At 30.4% G+C, this 22,985-nt stretch overlaps 2 protein-coding genes across 6 annotated transcripts; one reads left to right on the top strand and one right to left on the bottom strand.

Moving 5' to 3' along the window:
• Window positions 1-14,603: 14,603 nt before the first annotated feature.
• LOC108337079 (proline transporter 1) lies at window positions 14,604-17,584 on the top strand. Of its 4 annotated transcripts, none has more exons than XM_017573526.2 (8): window positions 14,604-14,791; window positions 15,015-15,141; window positions 15,229-15,453; window positions 15,577-15,671; window positions 16,211-16,400; window positions 16,487-16,611; window positions 16,709-16,924; window positions 17,017-17,584. In XM_017573526.2, exons 3-8 carry the CDS (start codon window positions 15,306-15,308, stop codon window positions 17,392-17,394), a joined length of 1,152 nt encoding a protein of 383 aa, XP_017429015.1. In that variant the 5' UTR covers window positions 14,604-14,791; window positions 15,015-15,141; window positions 15,229-15,305; the 3' UTR covers window positions 17,395-17,584. The 4 variants fall into 4 exon arrangements, with proteins under 4 accessions (XP_017429015.1, XP_017429013.1, XP_017429014.1 ...); XM_017573524.2 differs by having other exon boundaries at window positions 14,604-14,846; XM_017573525.2 differs by having other exon boundaries at window positions 14,604-14,850.
• A 575-nt stretch (window positions 17,585-18,159) lies between these two features.
• LOC108337334 (uncharacterized) lies at window positions 18,160-21,016 on the bottom strand. Of its 2 annotated transcripts, XM_017573836.2 has the most exons (4): window positions 20,787-21,016; window positions 19,889-19,969; window positions 19,116-19,363; window positions 18,160-18,441 (listed from the first exon to the last, which is right to left on the bottom strand). In XM_017573836.2, exon 3 carries the CDS (start codon window positions 19,357-19,359, stop codon window positions 19,126-19,128), a length of 234 nt encoding a protein of 77 aa, XP_017429325.1. In that variant the 5' UTR covers window positions 19,360-19,363; window positions 19,889-19,969; window positions 20,787-21,016; the 3' UTR covers window positions 18,160-18,441; window positions 19,116-19,125. The 2 variants fall into 2 exon arrangements, with proteins under 2 accessions (XP_017429325.1, XP_017429324.1); XM_017573835.2 differs by lacking the exon at window positions 19,889-19,969 and having other exon boundaries at window positions 20,787-21,004.
• Between the last annotated feature and the right edge of the window lie 1,969 nt (window positions 21,017-22,985).

Genomic DNA, 22,985 nt, shown 5'->3' with positions numbered 1-22,985 from the left:
AACCTTCTTCATACATATCAGAAACACAAAAATTCTATAGCGCACTTAAATTCATATCAGTAACTCATAAATCTCAGTACATCAATTGCAAAAATGTGTCTCCGTATTAGTAAAAGTTAGCATTTAACTTGCATGTTGTAATTTTGTAAGATGTTTGGAAGGTGACCTCATTCTAGTGACTGAAATAATGTACTGCATATACACTGACATTCACGGAAAACTATTTCTGTAAAATGTATAATTATATATTTATAAGTGTACGTATATATATATATATATATATATATATATATATATATATATATATATGTGTATGTGTGTGTGTGGTGAAAAGCAGAAAGACCTAATAATGAGATAATATATACCTGGTTCAAGAATAATTTACCTTGGTGGGATCCAGTCCCTCTTGGACTGAATTAGTGGATCTATTCAACCATGCTGAGAAAGCATGAATAAGGTAATCATTAAGACTATGTTTTGCTAAATTTAAGGGTGTTGGGTTCTGGAAAAAAAAGTTAACTTCATATATATTGAAGGAAGAAGAAAAAGAGAAGAAAACAATAATACAGGAAGAAAGTTGTGTGACACAAGATGAGATCCACTACATAAATCACATGACACGGTCAAATATGTTAAAAGCGAAAAGAAAAGTGAAAGAAATTGGGTTGGTGAGTGCGAGAGAGCATTAAGAAGATTGATAACACGGACTTACACATGAATTGTATTACTGTCTTGCGTATGCAGAATGCAGTTTGTAAGGCAAGAACAGTGATTAGAGATTGTCCAGCAAAACCATGAGAAACAGTAGAAGCCACCAAAGGAGGAATCCAAAGGGATAGCATGATCCCAAACATTGAAGAAGGAAGAGAAGGAAAAAGTGATAAATCTGAGATTTGGGATCAATGCGATCCCTTTGGATGCCTCCTCCAGTTGCAGTGGATTACAGTAACCAAAGTCCACCTTCTTGGTTGATTCTTGAGAGTGTTTGATATATACTTTATGCTTCTGTCTCTGAAGGATTTTGTGGTGAAGGAAAGTGAATGGATCATGGAAGGGTGTGTGTGAGTTTGAGGGTTGAAGGTTGAAGGTTGAAGGAGAGGGTTTGAAAGCAAAAGAGAACAAGTGCTTATATTAACAACAAAAACTCTCTTTCCATGATTGTTTCTTTTTATTTCATGAATTGATTATATTTACGAAGATTATGCAGAATAATCCGAAAATGTTTTTTGAGGAAATTATGATATTAATTGAGATGTAGACCCCATTCCATAACAATCCAGACACCCCGAAAGAAAATTTACCCGACAATGGGTCAGCTATCCATTATTGGAAATTCTCTACAAGTTGGCTAGCAATATATATTACAATTTTATTCCCTGTCTTCGCAAAGAAAAGCAATTTTATTCTCTAAATTTTTCTTTTCCTCTTTAACTAAATCAAAGTTTGTGGTCCAATCCATGTTCCCACTCACACACAGCAAACTATAATAATAATAATAATAATAATAATACTTGGTTCAGAAGTCTGCATTATAAAAATTATGACATTATATGTACGCATGATTAAATATACTTTATCAATGATATGAATGATCATACATATGACTTAACACAGACTAAATATATGCACAGTGGGTGGATATTTTGAACAAATCCAACTTGTCTACATTGGTCAAAGATGCTTAATATAACGCATTACATTAATAAACAACATTATAAATCATAACTTAGTATTTGATTTCATGTTCCTTTTCTAGTAAGTTTCTTGCATAAAAATCCTAAATAAATAAATAAAAGAAAAGATTAAAGGAAATGGTTTTTGTGCGATTTGAAGGGTTTTAATGGGCACCCAAAAGAGAAGCATTTGTTTGCTTGCAATGGAATCTAGTAAAAATGCACATGGATAGGCACATTAAGCGGGTATTTTAGCTGTCTAGATCCTTTTCATATCTTTTCTTTTCTTTCTTTACATCTCATATAAATCTTCTCCACATGATCATGGCTACTAATAGGCCTCTAAAAAAGTTTAATTCATTTTCTCTAACAAACACCCTCATCGTACATGCTTCTCAAATGTTCCTATCATTCGTAAAGTTTGAGGACTAAGTTTGTCTTCCTTTATCGTGCAAACGGTAAAATCAACCACTTCAACTTTATCAAAATCTTCACGTGAAACTGTCTTCTCACTTACCCCTCTCTATTTTTCATGTCCCTCTCGCACAATTAGTCTTTTCTTTTTTCCTTTTCTCTAACTTTTTCTCTCTGCTTGCTTTTCAATTCTTCCACAAAAATACATAAATCATAACACTCAATGCATATATATTCAGTGTCGTCAAGAATGAACGACAAGTTAATTATTAAAGAAAATCATTTCCACCATCTTAAAAGTGTATAATATTCCTATCTTTTACTGTAAGAACAACAAGTAAGAAAAACATAAATAGTTATATTTTTGGCAATTTGATTTCATGGAATATGCTTGCAAAACTTTTATATCAAATATATGAGAATGTAATATTTCTAATTTTAGTTTCATGAGAATCTTTCTTGATACATTTGAAAAAGAAAGTAATGTTTAATAAATCCAAAACCATGTTACAGACCTTTTTATAAATTTTATGACTCTGGATATATATATATATATATATATATATATATATATATATATATATATATATATATATATATATATATATATATATATATATATCTCGTAGTTTTCATATAATTATTAAGGAAACTTACAATATCCAAACCTTGATTGTGCTTCGATGGAATGAAGGGTGTTTTTCCAAACTGAAATTATTACAGTTAAAGAAAAATCAAAATTTGAAAACTATACTTAGCTTAGTTTATATATTCTAGTTCAGGTTATCAAATCAAATATAATTGTTTCAAAAACATATTATTTAAAAATTAAGCTTTGATCAATAGACTTGGCAGATTAATTTATTTAAATAAATATAAATAATATAAAAATATTAATATATCATTAATCTATTTATATATGTTTACAAGTATATTTAACTAGTCATACAAGCAAAATAGAGTTTGCATGATATACTACCCGCTTCATATAACTTGAGAATACTTTTGAATGCAATATTAACTAAAATTTCAACATCTAATTTCATTAATTTTTATCTAATAAAATTACTTTTAATGGAAGTCTTATAAAATAGATAAATTGGGGAAGAAAACATTAAAGCCCACTGGCTGTCCTCCGAAAAAAGAGATGAAAAATACATGTCTAGCTACCCGAAATTATCAAACACTCTTTAACATTTTGACAGGAACTTTTATAACTTTTAAAATATTTAAATATATTAAATTTAAATTTATTTTATTTTAATTATTTGATCTTTTAAGAATTTTTTTTAAGAAAACAATTTAATCTTATTATGTTTTAATTTTCTTTATTGGAGTAAAATGTTTTAATCAAATGAGACGAAATATCAAATTGTTAACGATTAAAAAAAAAACATAATACTGATAATTTTTAATATTGCCCACACAGAACGGGACGGGCAAGCCCACATGGCCCGTATTAATTTAAATTGTAAAAAACAAATTGTTTTTAACATTAAATGGAAAGAAAAATATTTCATTAGGTGATTTGTAATAATGTGTATAAATATAAAAGTTATTAATTAACACATTCATGTGTACATATAATCTAACTATTATTATTAATAATATCTATAATTTCAATAAAAAAAACTTAAGAAAAAATTAAGATTTAGAAAGTATAATTGTTATTTTGTTTTGAACAAATATTTTATTAATCACATTTAAATTACATTTCTTTTAAAGTCTTTAATGTATTATACTTTTTAATTTAAATAATAAAATTAAAAAATAAAAAATCTTATGCAGGTTAATCCGCGAGTTTGTAGACCAGATGTTATGCAATTGACTGAATTTTTTTATGGAGATTAGGCCAATTCAACTTATTTTTAACTCATCAAATGCAGATGGACCAAAAGAGGACGGATTAACCCATATTACTATCCTTAGTTTATTAGTGTAACTTGTGTTTTCTACATACAATTTTTTTTCTTTATTCTAAATAAATAAATAATAAATTAAAAAATTAAAATTTATTATATGAATGGATTTGTTAAATTGAATTAAAAGTCCAAAAATAAAAGTCCAATATTATTTGAAATTATGAAAAATGGATTGACATGAGTTTTATCTTATTCATCTCAAAGGGTCCATATATAAATCAATAACACTCACAAAAATTGTTGCAAATTACTCAGAAAAATTCTTGTCTTGAGAGTGAAATCCAAACTTGACATCTTTGTCAAATACAAGTCCAATTCTTACCCACCAAATCAATGCTATGCTTTTATCACATGTGAAAAGAAAAAGTTTACTCTTAACATCCGAAAAACTTTTGAAACACCTTCAAAATACACACACTACTAATGATGTCACTTTGTGAAATTTTCCTTTTGAATGAACGTTATTATCCATACCAGATAACCGAGTTTCACACCATAACTCGCACCATATGCACAACTAATTTGGCCAAACACAGCTACCACCACAAGGATACGAAGGTGGATCGATAAGAGAAATGAAGATCTTGTGAAGCAATAAGAAATCCAACATAGTCAACAATGGTGTGGATCATTAAGATTCATTATTCAAGTTCATTCACTGTCCACAAAAGAAATGGCTATATAGATTTCTGTGTTGGTAGTTATATAATTAACCCCATAAAAGGTGATGCATAGTATTGATTATATATTCCGATGAGTGATCAAATATAGAGAGCTAGGTTTGAGGTATTAAAGGTGAATAAAAGAGAAGAAAGGAGGGTAGGTAGGTGTTGATCCTTGAATCCATAAGAAGACATTGAAATTTATAATTAAAATAAAGTTTTAATGAATATTTATGAAATGTTGTTGGAAAAAAGGTGAGAGGAGGAAGTGTTGCATATATAGGATGCATTGAGGGGTGTGCAGAAATTGGATTGATATAAAAGAAGATGGTGATGAATGATGATGATATATAAATGGCGTGGTCCAGCTACTGTGCAGTGCATATTGCATAAGAGTAGCCACGACAATACCATTAGTGGGATGACAGTACTGTCAATATTGGCCCTCTATAGGTGTGTGCTAGCTGCTGCTGCTGCTGCTGCATGCTGCCATTGCTGTTTCTTCAAGGTGGAACCCCATGTGCTCCAACAACAACCTCTCTTTCTCATTATATCTATCATTACCCTTTAAATAAATATCTTTTCATCATCATAAACACTGTAACTTACCTTAAATTATTCACGTAAACTAAAATAACATGTATAGTAGAATTTAAGAATGTAAAAACAAGTCAACATGATAGTATCAACCGTCAACAGAAAGTAATACAGTTGCCTAGCTATGAGAAGAATGCAAGTGGGGGACAATGTAGCAAAATATTTTATTACATTTCTCTTTAACAACATTTTTTCTTTTTGTTCCTTTATAAAAACAAACTGCAAAATCATATATTCAATTTTTTAAATAACAGAAAAATTTGCCAATTATTGGAAATTATGTAACGCTTATATAAAAATATTGCGGTGAGAAGAAATGATTTCATGTTCGTGAGAGGACTTTTGGGAGCTTCGACGGAACATTATATATTACTCTGATTCTGCTCGTTCACTCCTCCAGTTTTGTGTCCTATACCTTTCTGCACTTTTAGATCATATGCAACTTTATGCTCTGCACAACTTTTCATTCATCTTCCCGCTTTCTTTATTCTCATTTCTCTTCAATTTATCTCTTCTGCATCTTTCATTCCCATTTTTCACATCAATTAGAATAAAATTAATTCATAATATTCATCTTATTACAAATTAATTTTATAATTAGACTTAAAATTTAATTTTTAATATTCAATCAGAACTATAATTTAGTATCTATATTTTGATTTTTATTAAATTTATTGTTCCATTCGCTGTATCAAACACTCATTAATATCTAATGTAATTTACAAGTTATATATATTTCGATATAATATATGTTGAAATGATTGAATTAGATCAACACTTATATGTAACTATTACATTGATTTTTATGCTGTCGAACATCAATTACTAACATTTTTTTTTATGTCATCATTATTTTTAAGTTCTAAGTTGGAATATATAGTTAAATAAATAACGTTATATTTAACTCATTATAAATAATTTAAATGGTAAAAATTGATTTTATTTTTAATAATGTAGAATCTCTACTATAATAATATGGTGTTTCGGATGTTGGGTCAAGGATTTCTATAAACACTTCTTCACACTTTCTTTCAAGTTAGTTTGGGTCATCCTGAATACTCTTACCGTTCATCCTTGTCCGAATTCCAAATCGTCTGGATGTATCGCACTTCGACGTTCAAGTTAGCAATTAATCCCAGCGGAGTCACAGTAAAATCTTAAATTTGCAATAATTGCAATCACCTACCTTCTCACCTTGGACTTCTATTTATAGGTTTCGAGATGTGTTTGTGATTAGTAGAATACTAATTATGACCCAATCATGGTTCATTTTATGCTAAGTAATTCTTACTAGTAATATTGATTAGGAGCAATATTTAGGGATTCCTATTGTTGGAGGTCATCTGACCTCTTTGTCTCCTATTTCCATGGTTGTGTGGTCATCTAATATACTGTTTACTAACGATTTTGGTTAGATGACACCATTTAGGCCGATCGTCCCCTCTCATGGATGTATTTAGTCGATCACTGTATAGATTTGTATCGCTATAAAATACATATAAAGATAGACATTTTAATTCTATTATAATAAAATATGGCATAAACATTTAGGTTTTTGTATGAAACTAGGCAAATTTGAAGTATAAATTACCGATTTAAGCAAAAAAAAAAATTCTAATTACAAAAATAGACAAGTCGTGGGGCCCAAACGACTTCAAATGAAAAAGTCGTGCCCCTTGCACGACTTCACCCTAACATAATGGTCAGAGGTGAAGTTGTGCACCCTAAAATCGAATTTAGGACATGGTAATCGATTACCCGACCTTGTAATCGATTACCACGCCTTTTTTCATAAAAATATTTAAAAAAAAATCTAAGTTGCAGGGGGTTAACGACTTCTTCTATTGAAGTCGTGCACCCCCCACATTTTTACTTTTTTAATTTTTCTTATTAATTAAAATCATTTATAATTTGTAAATAATGTTTTTAAATATATTTAAAATAATTAAAATTATATCTAATTAATAATTAAAGTTTTTTAATATTATTAAATAAATAAAATTCATGATTTTAATTATTTTTGTAATTAAATTGAATTTCTTATAAAACAATTTCAATTAAATAATTTATAACTATAATTATTGTAATTATGTAATTCAAAATTTAAAAAAATTATATTTCATCATAAAATTATATTTAGGGATTCCTATTGTTGGAGGTCGTATGACCTCTTTGTCTCCTATTTTTATGGTCGTGTGGTCAACTAATATTTTGTTTACTAACGATTTTGGTTAGATGACACCATTTAGGTCGATCGTCCCTCTCGTGAGTGTATCTAGTCGATCACTTTATACATATGTATCGCTATATATTATATATAAAAATAAACATTTAAATTCTATTATAATAAAATATGTACATAAACATTTAAGATTATATAGTTGTAATGGTTTAATAACATTCTAATAACGATGAATTACACAATATACTCGATAAAGATCCCTAAATATACTAAGATGATAAATTTAAGTTTAATTATCATTACAAAATCAAAATATAATGTGAGAGTTGTTTACTCAAAAATTGATTTTATTTATAATTAATTTAAATATTGACAAATAGATTTTCATTATTCATATTGACTTATTTAGTTCGAGTATAATTATCTCCTCTAAAAAGATAAATGTGGTATTTACTTAAGAAAACATCAATAGAAGAATATTTATTTGAAAAATAATGGATTGTTTTACAATACTGTTCAGATGTCTTACTGGGCCTTGGTTTTCAGTTCCTTGCCAGAACTTGTTTGGATGGTGGGTCAAAAAGCACAAAACATGATGGATCTTAGAGAGTGATTTGTGTTTGGTAGAAAAAAAATTATAAAAAAATTGACGAATGAAAATTATTTACAATATTAGAAGGATGGAAACAGTTTTAGAAATAGAGATTTTATTATTGTCCTATTTTTCATTCATTTTATTTATTTTCATCATACTAAAGTGGGTCGTATCGTAGCAAATACAAAGACATATTTCTTTATACATAATGTATGAACTACGAAGCGTGGCGCATCAATGATTCAGAAAACTCAACGTTTGTTTCTTTGACACTTCTTTTATGGAATCGTAAGGTCAATTCAAACACGATTTCGATGCCTAAAGAAAGAGGAAAAGAATTAGTGACACTTTTCGTTTCTCTAATTTTTTTTTTCAATTTTGTGTATTTAGTTCCTCCATTGATCTCACATTATTTCAAATGATAATTGATCAGAGTCGCACTAATTAATGTCTTTTTGTGGTTAGTGGCATTAGGATTTGGTGGGTCAAATCAAAACATGATCACAGTATCAATTGAGAAAAAAGCAAGCAGCTGAATGTCAGTTCATCAACTTTATATTATCATTTTGATAGAGAAATAACAAATAGCATTTAATCGTTTTTACAAAAAAAAATAAAATATTGGGGACAACATTTTTAAACAAATAGAAATTAAAATATTTAATCAATTTTTAATTTCATTTTATGAATTTATATATTTTTAACTGAACTTTTGTTCACTTTTTTTAATTTTATTAAATATAATAAATAACAATTAAATAGTAAAACTCAATAAAAATATATAAAAAATTTAAGTACTTCAATCAATAAAAAAATTTAAAAAAATCAATTAAAAATATTTGAATTTATAAATTAGTTTATATTTAACTAAGTGAAATCCAAATTTGTTAAAACAAAAAACAAGTATAAGATTTTAATATCTTTTTTATTCTTATAAGTATAATCGCATTTTTTTAATTCTTAAAACGCCTTTAAATAAATATGTTGCGTGAGGGGAGACTGTTTCATGATTGTTGCAAAAAGGTCTATTAGATATTATCCTTTTCATATATAAAAAAACAACTCGTCCTTTCACTATATTATTAAATTTATTAATTTTACCGAAAAGCTACAACGATAGAATATCTAATGGGAAATTTATCAATCAATCGATTTCACGTTGAGTTGTTCGATTTTGTGTGTGTAAATATATTTATATACACCTTGTGCGTGGAAACATTGAAAAAGAAAGATCTTATAAATTAATACGTAATTCATGCTCACTATATTTTTAAATTAATGCTGTAAACTAAACATCTTAATGAAAATTATTCAAATAAATTTATTTCCAAAGAAGTTATCAATAATTTGACTTTTCTTATGTTTTGTAATCCAATAACATTTAAATAAACAATTTCTAATGTAACGAAACCTAGTACACAGTGCGGACCTTAGTATAGACATAGGCTACTTTGGCCTCCAAATTTTATATATATAATATATAATTTTAGATATTTATGTAAAAATTTTTAATATATTTTCTATACTTGATATTCTCATAAAATTTTATACATTTGTATAAAAATTTAAACATTTCTATAATATTTGTTAAAATACAAGATTGTAAATGAATTAGCTCTTATACACGTAACGGTTTCTCAACAAGTCATGTTGAAACAGATGAAAAAAAGTTATAAGATAATGAATTTTACATAATTTAATAAAGAAGCCTATTTAAATTTTTAATGGGTGTTCTAGTACATTATATTGAATATTTGACCGTTTATCTTTTATAAATCTTTACTATTTCTTTATTAGAAAGAGTTGAATATGTTAAGAGTTTACATAAACTCACAACTTATTTAATAATCCCAGTTACATTTTCTCAACAATATATATGATTATTGAGGTTATTTGAGCAAAATTATTCTTAAGTATTTTTCAGAACAAATTAAAAAAAAAAACTGAATAAACTTTCAGATAACTTGTACATAAGTTTTTTCTTTAAAAAAAACTAAAAAAAAATGAAATAAACCTTCTCATAACTTGTAAATAAGTTAAAAATATAATTTAGAGAAACCAAGAGATCATATTTATTTCCTTTTTTATCTTAATAATTATTATTTTTTTTAAAATACATTAAGAAAAATTGGGCTTAATTGTTATTTTCCTTTTTTATTATTATTTTTAACTTTTATTTTTAATTTTGTCATCACTCCCACATTAACTTTTTTTCTCTCTTTAACAAGTCTCATAAAAATATAATATCTATACATTTTCAACACCACACATTAAGGAAAAAAAAACAATTCATCACACATATTTTCACATTAAAACTCTTGCATAATAGATGATAAAAACCATGATGTTGATATTCAATAGTCATCCTAGGTTATAACCTTACATATATAGTAGTCCCTCAACCTCGTGGTGGTATTTCAGATACAACCTCGTCCCGGGGTATTGGTGCAGGTACAAAGATAGTTGTATGGAACATGGATGACCCTATGCAAAGTTTGAATGACCTAGGAGGGGAGGGTATGAGTGGTGAACCCCTTGGTTAAGACTCAATTTTCAAAGTTTAAGTGGTCTAGGATTTTGAACTCCTAGTTGAAGAACATATAAGTTTTTTATTGTGTCTCTAAAATGGGTAAGTGTCATTGATAGCGTTTGTCACGACTGAGAAGGGTATGAAGAGGGTCTATGTATATATGGAATACTTTGTATAATTAAATGTCTGTATACCTTTTGACGAGTTCACCATGGGTGTCCTTAGGCTTTTGAATGTAGCTACCACATAGTTACATCTGAATAGTTGGGGTTGGTGTAGGTTTTTAGGTTAATTTGTAAAGCGTTATATTTGTCTCTATCTCCAGGTTGTTTCCTATATTTTTACCTTCCACGACCGAGGGGTCCAACTACTTAAGTGTCTTTAGTGAGAAGGCCGAAAGCCTATCTCCTAAGCCCATAAGAATGGGTTTTTAAGGATGGTGATCAACCCTACTGGGCGATCATACTTCTTTGACAAAAATTGTAACAAAAAATTATTCTTTTATTTGACCTACAACCCTCTGAAATACCAAGAATGGCATAAGGACATCCTATCTGAGGAGGATTAGAGAATTGTGAAGATTTTGGAACAATTTCCGAATAAGTTGTTGTCTAGAAACATTGTCGTCTAGATCACCTCTTCTAGGAGTTGTATCTTCTTTCTCTTGTCTTTCAACTAACAGGTTTAAATTTGTGTTCAGACAATATTGATTGTGTTTTTCATCCTATAATTGTCATCACAAAGATGACTCACCGATTTCTACCATGATCATGACATTTGTGTTGTATACTAAGCTAAAAGAAGTTTTCTTAGTAAACAACTACAGTGTGTAGTGATACGCCCTCAACGCTTATAACAAGTTTTATGTCCATTTACCTTTGGTTGAGTCCAATCGCTTCTTCAATTCAACCAGGATGACCTTGTTGGTAACCTCGACCTGCATGTTACACTAGGGTGTTCCACTGAGTTGGTTATATGCTTTATGCCAAGTCCCGTGTAGAACTTGGCTAACTCCTTGTTGATGAATTCGCGTCTATTGGTATTTGGCACTTCTACCGGCAAATTATGTTTTTCCAAACGAAGTGTTGGACTTGTTGAGTCGTGATAGCGGCTAGGGGCTCGACCTTAATCCACTTGCTGAAGTAGTCGATACCAACCAAAAAGAACTTAATATGTCCCTTGCTTGGAGTAAAAGGGCTCAAAATATATATCCCCTACCGTGCAAAAGGCCTTAGGGAAAAAATATGGTGAAGCTCTTCGTGTCGACTATGTATGATATTTTCATGTTTTTAGCAAGGTATGCATTTTTGGATGTAGGTAACACATTCCACCTCCATATAGTCAGCCAAAAGTACCCAACTCGGAGGATTTAACCGTCATAGCTCTTGTCCCAAAGTGGTAACCACAAATCTCTTCATGTGTCTCGAGTATGTAGTCAGCATGTTCCAAGGTGACACATTTTAGTAGAAGCTGACTATAACCTCTTCTGAAGAGATAGTCGCCTAGCAGAGTATAGCGAGTAACTTTTTTTACCCAACTATTGTCCATCATCTCTGAAATATCCCTAATCTTTAAATAGTGTATGCAGGGTTCCATCCATGATTCCTTTCCCATGCCGACAATCATGCATTCACCCATTTTAACAGTGGACGATAACACTTGTTGTAGTAGAGACTTATACCTCCCTTTCTTCTTGGTGTTGGCCAGTTTGGATAGCACATCGACCCTCATGTTATCTCCACGAGGTATGTATTTGAGCTTAATAAAAGTAAAGGAGTCAAGAAGGTTTGTCACAGACGATAATATTGTAGTAGAAGTGCATCTTTCACTTATAAAATGCGAATCTGTTTGACATATTACATAACTATAAGACTTTTTTTCAACTTGAAGTCATTTACACCTATGATGACTTTCATCCCATATTTGTGCAAAAGTCGTGCAATCGCTACACGACTTCACTTTTGAATAATAAAAAAATAATTAATCCCCATATTAAACAATAATCGAATGATAATATGTAGAAGTCGTCGTTATTATTACCTAATTAGCATAAGTCATCATCATTATCACTTAATTAGAAGTCGTCTTTCTTCATACAAATTCTTCTTTAGTAAAGTCATATCATGCTAGCATGACTTTTCCATGTAAATAATTTTTTTAAAAGTTGTCATTCCGTAATTAAACATATAAATTACATGTGAAAAAAATAACTTTTTAGACATGTTTCAATATAATAAGTTGAAAATCTTTTTGTATAGTGAAATATGTGTAATTAAATTTTTATTTTAATATAATAAATTATTTTTGATATTTTAAATATATAATATAATTCTTTTCATAAAAAATTAAAAATAGTTCACTCTAGTTATAGACTAGAAAAAACAAATCATGAGGGAATAACAAGGAAAAAAAAGTATATCATGTCAATTCATTCTACCAAATTCATTAGCATGAAACTGAAGTCACTATATTATTTATACAAACATATTGAATACATGTAAATAATACCTGAATATTTAAACAGGTGTCATAATAAAATTTTCCTAATTAATAATTTTGGTTTACCTCTTATCTTAATTAATTGATGGCTCACTATTAATTCAAACAAGAGGAAAAGACAATACCATAAAAGCTAAAACAAAATATAAAGTGTAGCCAATATGATCAGAGGTTCACCTTAATCACATTGGCCATTTAAAAAATGTTAAATATACATTCTCATATATTCTTTTTCACCCATGCTTGTCTTTAGTGAAAAATCTGCTATTATTTTATAAGAAAAAACAAAAATGCTAAGAATAAAGGAGAGGGATGTTTGTCCATTCCCTCACATTTATTTCGTTAAATCATTTTCCATTTTACAAAATTATTTGTGCTTCACATTCTTATATTTTTCAATTTAAGAAAGTGTGATATTTTGGGTTTGGTATCTTCGAATCCAATCAAACGATAGCCATGCATATTCCCATGTAGCCCCCATTACTACTTCCAAGAATAATATCTTCTAATAGCAACATTCAGATTAATTACGATGTTTTTTTTCTCATCATGAGAAGAAAAAGAAGACCACAATATTATTATATTTCATAAAATAATTATGTTCACAAGTTCAAGTTCATTTATCCAAAACACAATTTTAAGTAAATAAACTTAAAAAAAAGTTTATTTAAAGTATTTATGAAAACATTTATTCAAACACACAGTATTAGTCTGTGTCTAAGGTAGACAAAGAAGAGACAGCAAGAATTGAAGTCCCACAGCAAAAGCAGAATGGATAAGCCATGCCCTAATCAACCGAGCTAATCAAACATGTCACAAAACCAGATACAGTAACACATAAAAGTGGACAACAGAAACAGACACCGACCAGTTATCACTTCCTTCACTCAACTACCTACAATTATTGAGCAATTCTCACCATCCTCACTCATTCATGTTACCCTAACATAAGATGTCTTCAATCATTCATACAAACCTAAAAAGCTACAAAATTAACTTAGTAATAAAAATTAAAAAACAAAAGTGAGAAAAAAAATTGTGGATTCATAAAAAAAAATACATATACATATGCATACCATCCTTTATCTGTGATAATTCTCATCACAAACCGAGCTATACATGATTTCATACTTAAATCAGTAGCATCGGTGCAGGATCAAATGAATTTAAATGGCTGAAAAATTAGTGGAATTTTGTTAAAATTTAAAATATCTTATAAAAAATGGGATTTTTTGTTTTATTTTATTTTATTTCAAAACACTTTTTCCCGTACCTACCTTCTGTGCTTTCTCTTTCGTCTGTTTTGAACCACTCTTCGTTGTGCGGGTTTTCGGGTTAGGTAACTGAAGATTTTAATATTTGGTTGACTGGTTTTAAATGATAGACCATTTAAAAGTAATACAATTAAACCAACAGAAAACCTTTAATAGAAAAACGAGAATTTGAAAATTGTTACACAGTAATAAAGTTGTCGGAAAAATTAAAAGAAGGGGACAGTTGGAAACGTATTTAGCAGTTTTCGCAGATAGATTTTGCAAGAAGAAAAATACTGTTTAAGGATACGAATATTTCGTATGATATAAACAAACTGAGAGTACGTAGATGCAGGAGCAAAAAGTTATTGCTTAAAATTTCAAAGCTACGATTGAGGCGAAACCACAAATGCGGGACCCACCAAACTCTAGGAAGTGAACAACAACCGTAGCATCAGACAGAGGTAGTGGCAGCGCAACCATACAGACGTAAACACACACTTAACAACATAGGAAATTGTTGGTACCTTATTTGTGCTCTCTAACTCCAACCCACCGCACCGCACCGCAATCTTCTGCAGCGGCAGTTACAGTTGTTATAACTATAACTAACTACTACTGCTGCAACTATAAGGAAGGTTTACATTCTGATTTATTTTTTTGTTTATTTAATTATAAATTGAATAGAGATTCACGCTGGCGGTGAAGAACGTTTCTGCGGCGGCGGCGGAGCAGCTCGGCGTCACGCTGATTTCCGATGAGGAAAACCTTGCGGTTGTTGACATCCCCGATACCGCGCATCAAATTAGCACGGGTGCGTTCCTTCTTCTTAGCTGCGTTCTATACACTGATACTGAATTGGGGATTTACGAGATTGAATGAATTGGGGAATATTTTGCAGATTCGTGGTTTCAGGTGGGGTTTGTGCTGACGACGGGCATCAACAGCGCGTATGTGCTTGGATATTCTGGGACCATCATGGTACCCCTGGGTTGGCAATGGGGTGTGATTGGTTTGATTCTCGCCACTGCGATTTCGCTCTACGCCAACGCTCTTATTGCTAGGCTTCATGAATTTGGAGGAACAAGGCATATTCGATACAGAGATCTTGCTGGATTTATATATGGTATTTTTTATATATCTGCTTCTGAATAAATCAACAGTCTTTTTCTCTTGTTTTGTACGTAAGTAAATGAGCATATATGCTCATGCTTTTGGTTATATCTCTCATTCCTTTTTCTTATTGCAGGGAGCAAAGCTTATTCCCTCACATGGACTCTGCAGTATATCAATCTTTTCATGATAAATGTTGGTTACATCATTTTGGCTGGTTCGGCTTTGAAGGTAAATGGGGGCAACACTTGTGTTTCTTTAACCGTGTTGAGACACTGCTTTGTTTGATTTTGGGTCACTTTTAAGTGTTTAATTCTGAGTTGAGGAATTGATTCTCAGAAAGAAATAATCGAATTGAAGTATTTTTAGGTAATTTCTATTTTTGATAGAAAGTTTGTACTAGAGTCAACTTGAAAAAACTTAGTTTTCTTTGTACAGAGAAATTTATTTAGACTGACACTAAATTTTATTGGTAGTTTATTTAAAATTTGTCTTGTCATCTCTCCTTCTACCATACCGTTACAAACAAGTGTATTATTGATGCAGTCATAATTTTTTCTTCTTTCCTCTTTTATGCAGAATGTACCGCTTATGAATCTTCATATGAACGGTTCATTAATGATACTTCAACTGCTTCATTTTTTGTCAATTATTCTCTAGTTGCGTTGTATTGACTGCATTGTTATGTTTCTGTGTCAGAAAAAGTGATGCAGAAATCGTTAAGTATTGTTTCGAATATTTCTGATCATTGTTTGTTCACTGTTGTGCAGGCTGCTTATGTTCTATTTAGGGAAGACGATGGGATGAAGCTTCCTTATTTTATTGCCATAGCTGGATTGGTTTGTGCAATGTTTGCCATTTGTATTCCCCATTTATCGGCTCTTGGAATTTGGCTGGGATTTTCAACAGTCTTGAGCCTGGTGTATATTGTTATAGCATTTGTTCTGTCGGTCAAAGAGGGTAATCTCTCATTCTAAAATCTTTTTATTCTCTTTTTATGCTTGATGAACTGGATTGCATACTAATCTCCTCCCTTGCATCAATAGGTATAAAATCACCTCCTCGTGATTATAGTATTCCGGGGACACCAACAAGTAAAATATTCACAACAATTGGGGCATCTGCTAATCTTGTGTTTGCATATAATACAGGAATGCTTCCTGAGATACAGGTAACATGCAAGCTTATACATATTGATTTGTTGAGTTTTGTGTGGATTAATAAAACCCCACTTGAAAATGAGTTTTATTTGGTTGTAACCATCACAGGCAACCATCAAGCAGCCGGTTGTGAAGAACATGATGAAAGCTCTGTACTTTCAGTTTACCGTTGGAGTTCTGCCGTTATATATGGTAACATTTGGAGGATACTGGGCTTACGGATCTTCAACACCAACCTATTTGATGGCTGGTGTAAATGGTCCAGTCTGGGCTAAGGCCATGGCCAATATTGCAGCTTTTCTTCAATCAGTCATTGCATTGCATGTATAGTAACTTTCTAAACTGCAATTCATGTGCCACTAAATATTTTATTTAAACTGTATCACTGGCCTAATACCCTCTTCTGATTTTGGTAGATATTTGCGAGTCCAATGTATGAGTATTTGGATACCAAACATGGGATCAAAGGGAGTGCTCTGGCTTTTAGGAACTTGTCATTTCGAATCATGGTGAGAGGTGGGTACCTCGCTATAAATACGTTTGTATCAGCTGTATTGCCATTTCTTGGAGATTTCATGAGCCTCACTGGAGCAATCAGCACATTTCCCCTTACATTTATCCTTGCAAACCATATGTACCTGGTGACACAGAAAAACAAACTAACGTCCATCCAGAAGCTCTGGCATTGGATCAATATTTGTTTCTTTGCCATCTTGTCTGCTGCGGCAACTATTGCAGCCCTGCGGCTTATTGCTTTAGACTCCAAAACCTACCATCCTTTTGCAGATATATGATTAAATGCATTATATTCTTTCGGCAATTGTAGTTACAGTGGGTTTTGCTTCACATATGCTTTCGTTAAAAATAACTACTTGGGATGTCTCCATGATGCAAAGGGGTTCTTTTCTCATGTAAGAAAATTTTATTTAACATTCTATCTAGTCTATTCATTTTAAAAATAATAATGTCTTTTTAAGAAGCGAATCCTATTTATTTCTTAACTAACTAGTCTAAAAAGGTATTTATTTCAAAATTACTTATTTTAAATTTAAAGAAATTGACTTTTAAAAAGTCTTACAAAATAGCAGTACTGGTTAAATATATTAAAATTTTATTTACCTTTTCTTCCCATGTGAACCAAAACTACTTACCAAAGTAAGGTTAAAATTAATTCAATTTCTTTCAAGATATAAAAACCCGCAAATCGTAGCTTTCTTTTCAACTAAGCCTTCCTCGACAACGTGGAGTTTATACTATTTAAATACTTTTAATCACTTACAAAAAATGAATAATTAAATAACTTGTAAATTAAGTATTAGATTTATTTATTTCTCAATAACATTTGTTTACTTCTGTTTATTTTTCCAGCAACCTAAAATTTTCCTTTCGCCAAATACAACTTCAACTTCCACTTAATTAACTTGTGGTAGCAAACAGACTTCTGATTTAAGAATTAACAAGCATTTTCAAAAGCCGTCAAGTTGAGAATCGTATGTTTTTGTAAAATTTATTTGGACCGTGTGAATTCGGACACATATCACCTATCAAGCAAAAAGCAGTTAAAATCAATCTGAATTTACACAAGGAAAATTTGAAGAGGGTCACCAACTCTTAAAAAATGAATACAACACCCGCCCAATTAATATCAAAACCACGATGAACTCATTTTCTGATTCGCTATGTCACTATGGCAAACTTGATTTGACGACAACAAATATCCTAAAAAGGTCACTTTTAATGTATATTTCTACACTAGAATTTGACCCTTTTTGGGTAGATAATCACTGTCCAATTTTCCTATCTAAGAACATTTTGAAATAATCTGATGATCACTCTTGAACCTGCCATCATAAAGAAACAGAAATCGTGTTAAACGTCATTATACCAAAGGCATATTGTTCAATGAGCATTTAAGGGAAACGACGCAGGAGGCAAGAATGCTTAGCTAGATGATAAGGAAAAGTTTTGCTCACCACACTCACTCTACATGTTTGGTACAAACTATTTTTTTTAGAATACAAGAAGTTATTTGTTTTAAAAAGCCTCTCGAAACCAACAAAATAACATATTACTTGTCCAATATAAAGTGAATCAAACATGCAAATAAAATTATTGACTTCAAAATTAACGAAGGTAAGTTTAAAACTATCCGTTTTGGTTTGGTCTGATGTAAATTCCATAAGTTAAAAGGCCACATTAAACTAAGCTCACAATTAGTAAACTGAGCTCACAATCTATAACTAAATTCAGTACGTATATATTGTGTGCATGCGTTGTACTGCAATATCCGTCACAACGGTCACTTGTAGAAAAATACATCTTGCCTGTAATGTCAACATATAATTCACTTTTATGTGATTTGTTTGTATAGAACACGAAATTTTAAAAAAAGTCCTAGGCACTCACACTAAAAACAGATACTTGTAGTAATTAAATTAAAATAGCATTTAATAGCAATAAAAACGATGATACATTAGATGCACGTTTAAACCAGACATATGTATTGACATCTCACCTTGCTGGCGTCATCCAGAAACTAACTTCACGATAATGCAGATAGAGTTCAGAAGTATAAGAGGAAATCTTAGGTACTGTGTTGCATAAATGAGACCTAAAACCTGGCCTTTGAAAGACTTTGTCTGGCCAGCTGAAAAATCTGATAAGCCCCATCCTCTAGGTGCAAGAAATCGGTCCTCATTCAGTATTGCTAGTGCATTTGCAAGAAGAAGGAACCCCTCAAGTAATGTCCACAAACCCATTTACCTGCAACGTAAGGAAAACCAACACAGCTTACAAAAAATTCCAAGTCATTTGCACTAGTCTTTCTTTGTTGCTCACCTATAAACAGAAGTGGAGAATAACAAATGACTACGACAAATAAAAAAGTTTGGTGTTGTACACCCCTCAATCCCCTCCAAATGAACTGTCTCAGTCTAGAAAAATTCTATAAGAAAGGGAGGCTTAATTTTAATTTATCAAATAAAATACTGCATCCCTGATATTCTTCAAATTAAGGAGAAACATTAGAATCTTACTTTTAAAAATCATAATTAGGGTGATTATTAATAGGTTGACAATGTAAACATTTTACAAATAGCATCCATCAAAATTGAACTCATAATAAATAAGGGAATTGCTAGCATTCTTCTGAATACAAAAACATGACTTATGAATTACAGAAAATTGGAATATATGATCATATAAAGACTACTTAACGCTTTACAAATCACTGAAAAACTATGCACTGGCAAGTAAGAATAAGGATCAAATTCATTCTAAAGTACTGACCGAGGCAGATAACAGCCAGAAACATAGTATGAAATTATGCATCGGCTTCTACAAAACCAGCAGTTCCCTGCATTTACTACTCTAAATTACCTCAAAAAGGTCAGTGGTCAATAATGCAACTGATAATTTTTGGAGAAAAAGGTATGATTAACCATAAGCATGAAACAGCTAGCAGCACTATGTACGCGTGTTATATGACCAAATCATAATCTTAAGATTGCCTCGTACTTGGCTAACCATAGCAGTCAAAATAAGGGCTCAAGGAAAAGTAATCGCAACCATTAAATCAAAATGCAGCATGGTATCCCTGAATCTGATTTGGTAGATAATACACTTTGTTGAAACATATGGGGAGAATACAGCAATAGGATGCTTTCATTGCAAAGAACTGACAGACTTAGTACAAGGTTGACAATTTTACCTTAGATGAAGGCTAGATAATCCTAATTTTACAAATAATTCTCATTCTCAATCGAGAAATTTCTAATTCAATTGGAAGTATGAAATACGAACACTTCAATGGTAGTTTCTTTTCCGGCTGTATTATACCCCTTCTTTTTATTTGGATGTCAATAAGTGTAGACCAGAGTACTCACTTCAAAAACATTGAACAATCGGCAGGAGAGAGTGATTTTAAGACAGATCGGAGTTCACAGTGACAGATGAACTCGGATCAAACAACAGACATACAAACTAATTTTTGACGAGTGCGAAACCCTAGATCCGCCAACAAATCCAACATCCTAAAGTACATATGACCTAAAAAATTGAGTTTCAAAAGAGAACGAACTAAATGACCACCTAAAACTTCGGTTGAACAGGGGCACAAAACTGAAGAACAGCAGAATAAAAAATATAAAAAAAAAATGAAAACAAAAATGGAGGGATAGAGAGTAACCTGAGAGAGGAGCACCAAGGAAAGTGTAAACGGCGGCGGAGAAGTGGAGGTGAACGGTGAAATCAGAGAAAACAATAAAAGCACACCACTAAAGAGAAGAACCCAACCTTGCCTAAGATCATCTACTATGTATCAGATTTTTTTAAATTTGGATAAATTTAGAGGTGTTATCAGCAATAACCTATTCTTAACAAAACTCTCGTTCTATATGTTAAATGGAGATTAAAAAAACTCTAATCTTCAAAGTCTCCAATCAGGTGGTTAGGGTGAGTTAAAAAGATCTCTTATCTTCAAAGCTCTCCCTTAAGTGGTGAGGTTAAAGTTTGATTTTATTAGAAAATTTTAATTAATTATTAGAAATAATATTATTTATATATACATAAAATTATATGTTTTATTAAATAATTTAATATGTTATAATTTTATTATATTTAAATTAATATTTTTATATTATATTTATTATTGTGTTACTAAATAAAATATATAATGTATAATTTAATATAATTATTTAAGAAATATGAACTCTATCCAAAATTAAAAATATTGAATTAATTTTAATAAAATTTATATTAAAGATTTTTTATAATTACTAAATACATATTTGTTATATATATATATATATATATATATATATATATATATACACATATATATTATTAAAAAAATAATTAGTAGACTTTAAATATAAATTTAAGTTATATATTAACAAAAAGAAAATGATAACATATAATAAATATATATAAATTCATTATTTTAAAGAACGATGTTGGATCTGGGGCGAGAGATTCTGAAGGCGATGCTGAAGGGGAATCCATTGCAGTTCGGACGTAAGATTAGGCTTGAGGGAGTGGTTAGAGTTTTGGAAGGGGTTGTGTTCGAGTACGCGGAGGTGAGGGAGATTCTTGAACGGAGAGGGAAGGGAGAGAATTTGGAGTACCTTGTGCGATGGAAGGATAGTGGCGCGAATGAATGGGCAAATGCCAAGTTTGTAGCGGAGGATCTTGTAAGAGACTATGAGGTGGAAAGTTGTCAGTTTGCATAGGTTTCTGCCTCAGTTCATCAGAGAACCGAGACAATAGACTTATCTCCAAACATCAAGAGGTCAAAAGCTTAATTTGTAGTGGGTAAGTAGTGTTTTCTGCCTCGGTCCCTTGAGTAACCGAGGTAGTATATTTCCTTAGACAACAGTTGTCTTAGAACCGAGGTATATAGTGTCTAAAAAATTACAACTTTGCCATCACGTTTTAATACGCTTTGGTTTTTCGAAAACCGAAGTGTAATGGACGATTTAAAATACTGACTTTGCACTAGTGTGTATTTAATTTTGAGTAAGATTTAGATCAAAATTTCGAACAACAAACTTAAATAATCTTAAATATATATATATATATATATATATAGTGAAGGAGAATTAAATATGTTTCATATTAAAAAGTGGAGTTTAAGCCTAATTCAACCTCACAAAATCGACTTGTAAGGTGAAGTTTCCATCCTGATCTTATCTCTAATTGATATAGAACTTCCAACACACCCCTCACGTCGTGGTATAGACATCATCTCGAGCGTGAAACTAAACATTAATGAGGCCCGATAGTGGATGAAACAACATGTCCAACAAACAAAATATATCACTAGAATAGATTTTAACCATAACATTGATATCATGTTAAAGAGTGTACTTCAAGCCTAATTTTAATATCTCTTAAATATATGATAAACATTATTTTATCTATTAACAAGGATATTACATCTAAATATTCTTTTATTATATAATATATTGTTTAAAAGAGATGATATGGACTTATAATTTTTATATTTAAAAAATATGGAAAATTAAATTCCATAAGTATAAATATAAACATAATAATTAATGAAAATTGTAATTATAAATATACTAATTACATTTTTGTGAATGTGTCTGAATTGTTTTTTTATTAGGATTTGATTACGAGGACTTATTATTTAGATTATCTTATATTTGTTAGCGTAAAAAATAATGTTTGAATTTTGAAAGATTTTTTTTCGTTAGATTTAAATAATTACTTTAACTTTTAATTTTATTTTAAAATATACTTTATAAAATATTTTTAATAAATAATAAGAAAATATTAATTGACATCAGTAGACAGGAGCTACTTTAGAACTATTCATTAGTCTATCAATACACAATTTAAAATAGTTGAACATTTGGCTTTGATT

This window comes from Vigna angularis, chromosome 7, assembly GCF_016808095.1.
Source record: "Vigna angularis cultivar LongXiaoDou No.4 chromosome 7, ASM1680809v1, whole genome shotgun sequence".
Lineage (NCBI taxonomy): Eukaryota > Viridiplantae > Streptophyta > Magnoliopsida > Fabales > Fabaceae > Vigna > Vigna angularis.
Note: the sequence above shows the minus strand (reverse complement) of the source record. Positions and strands in the feature narration are given on the sequence as shown.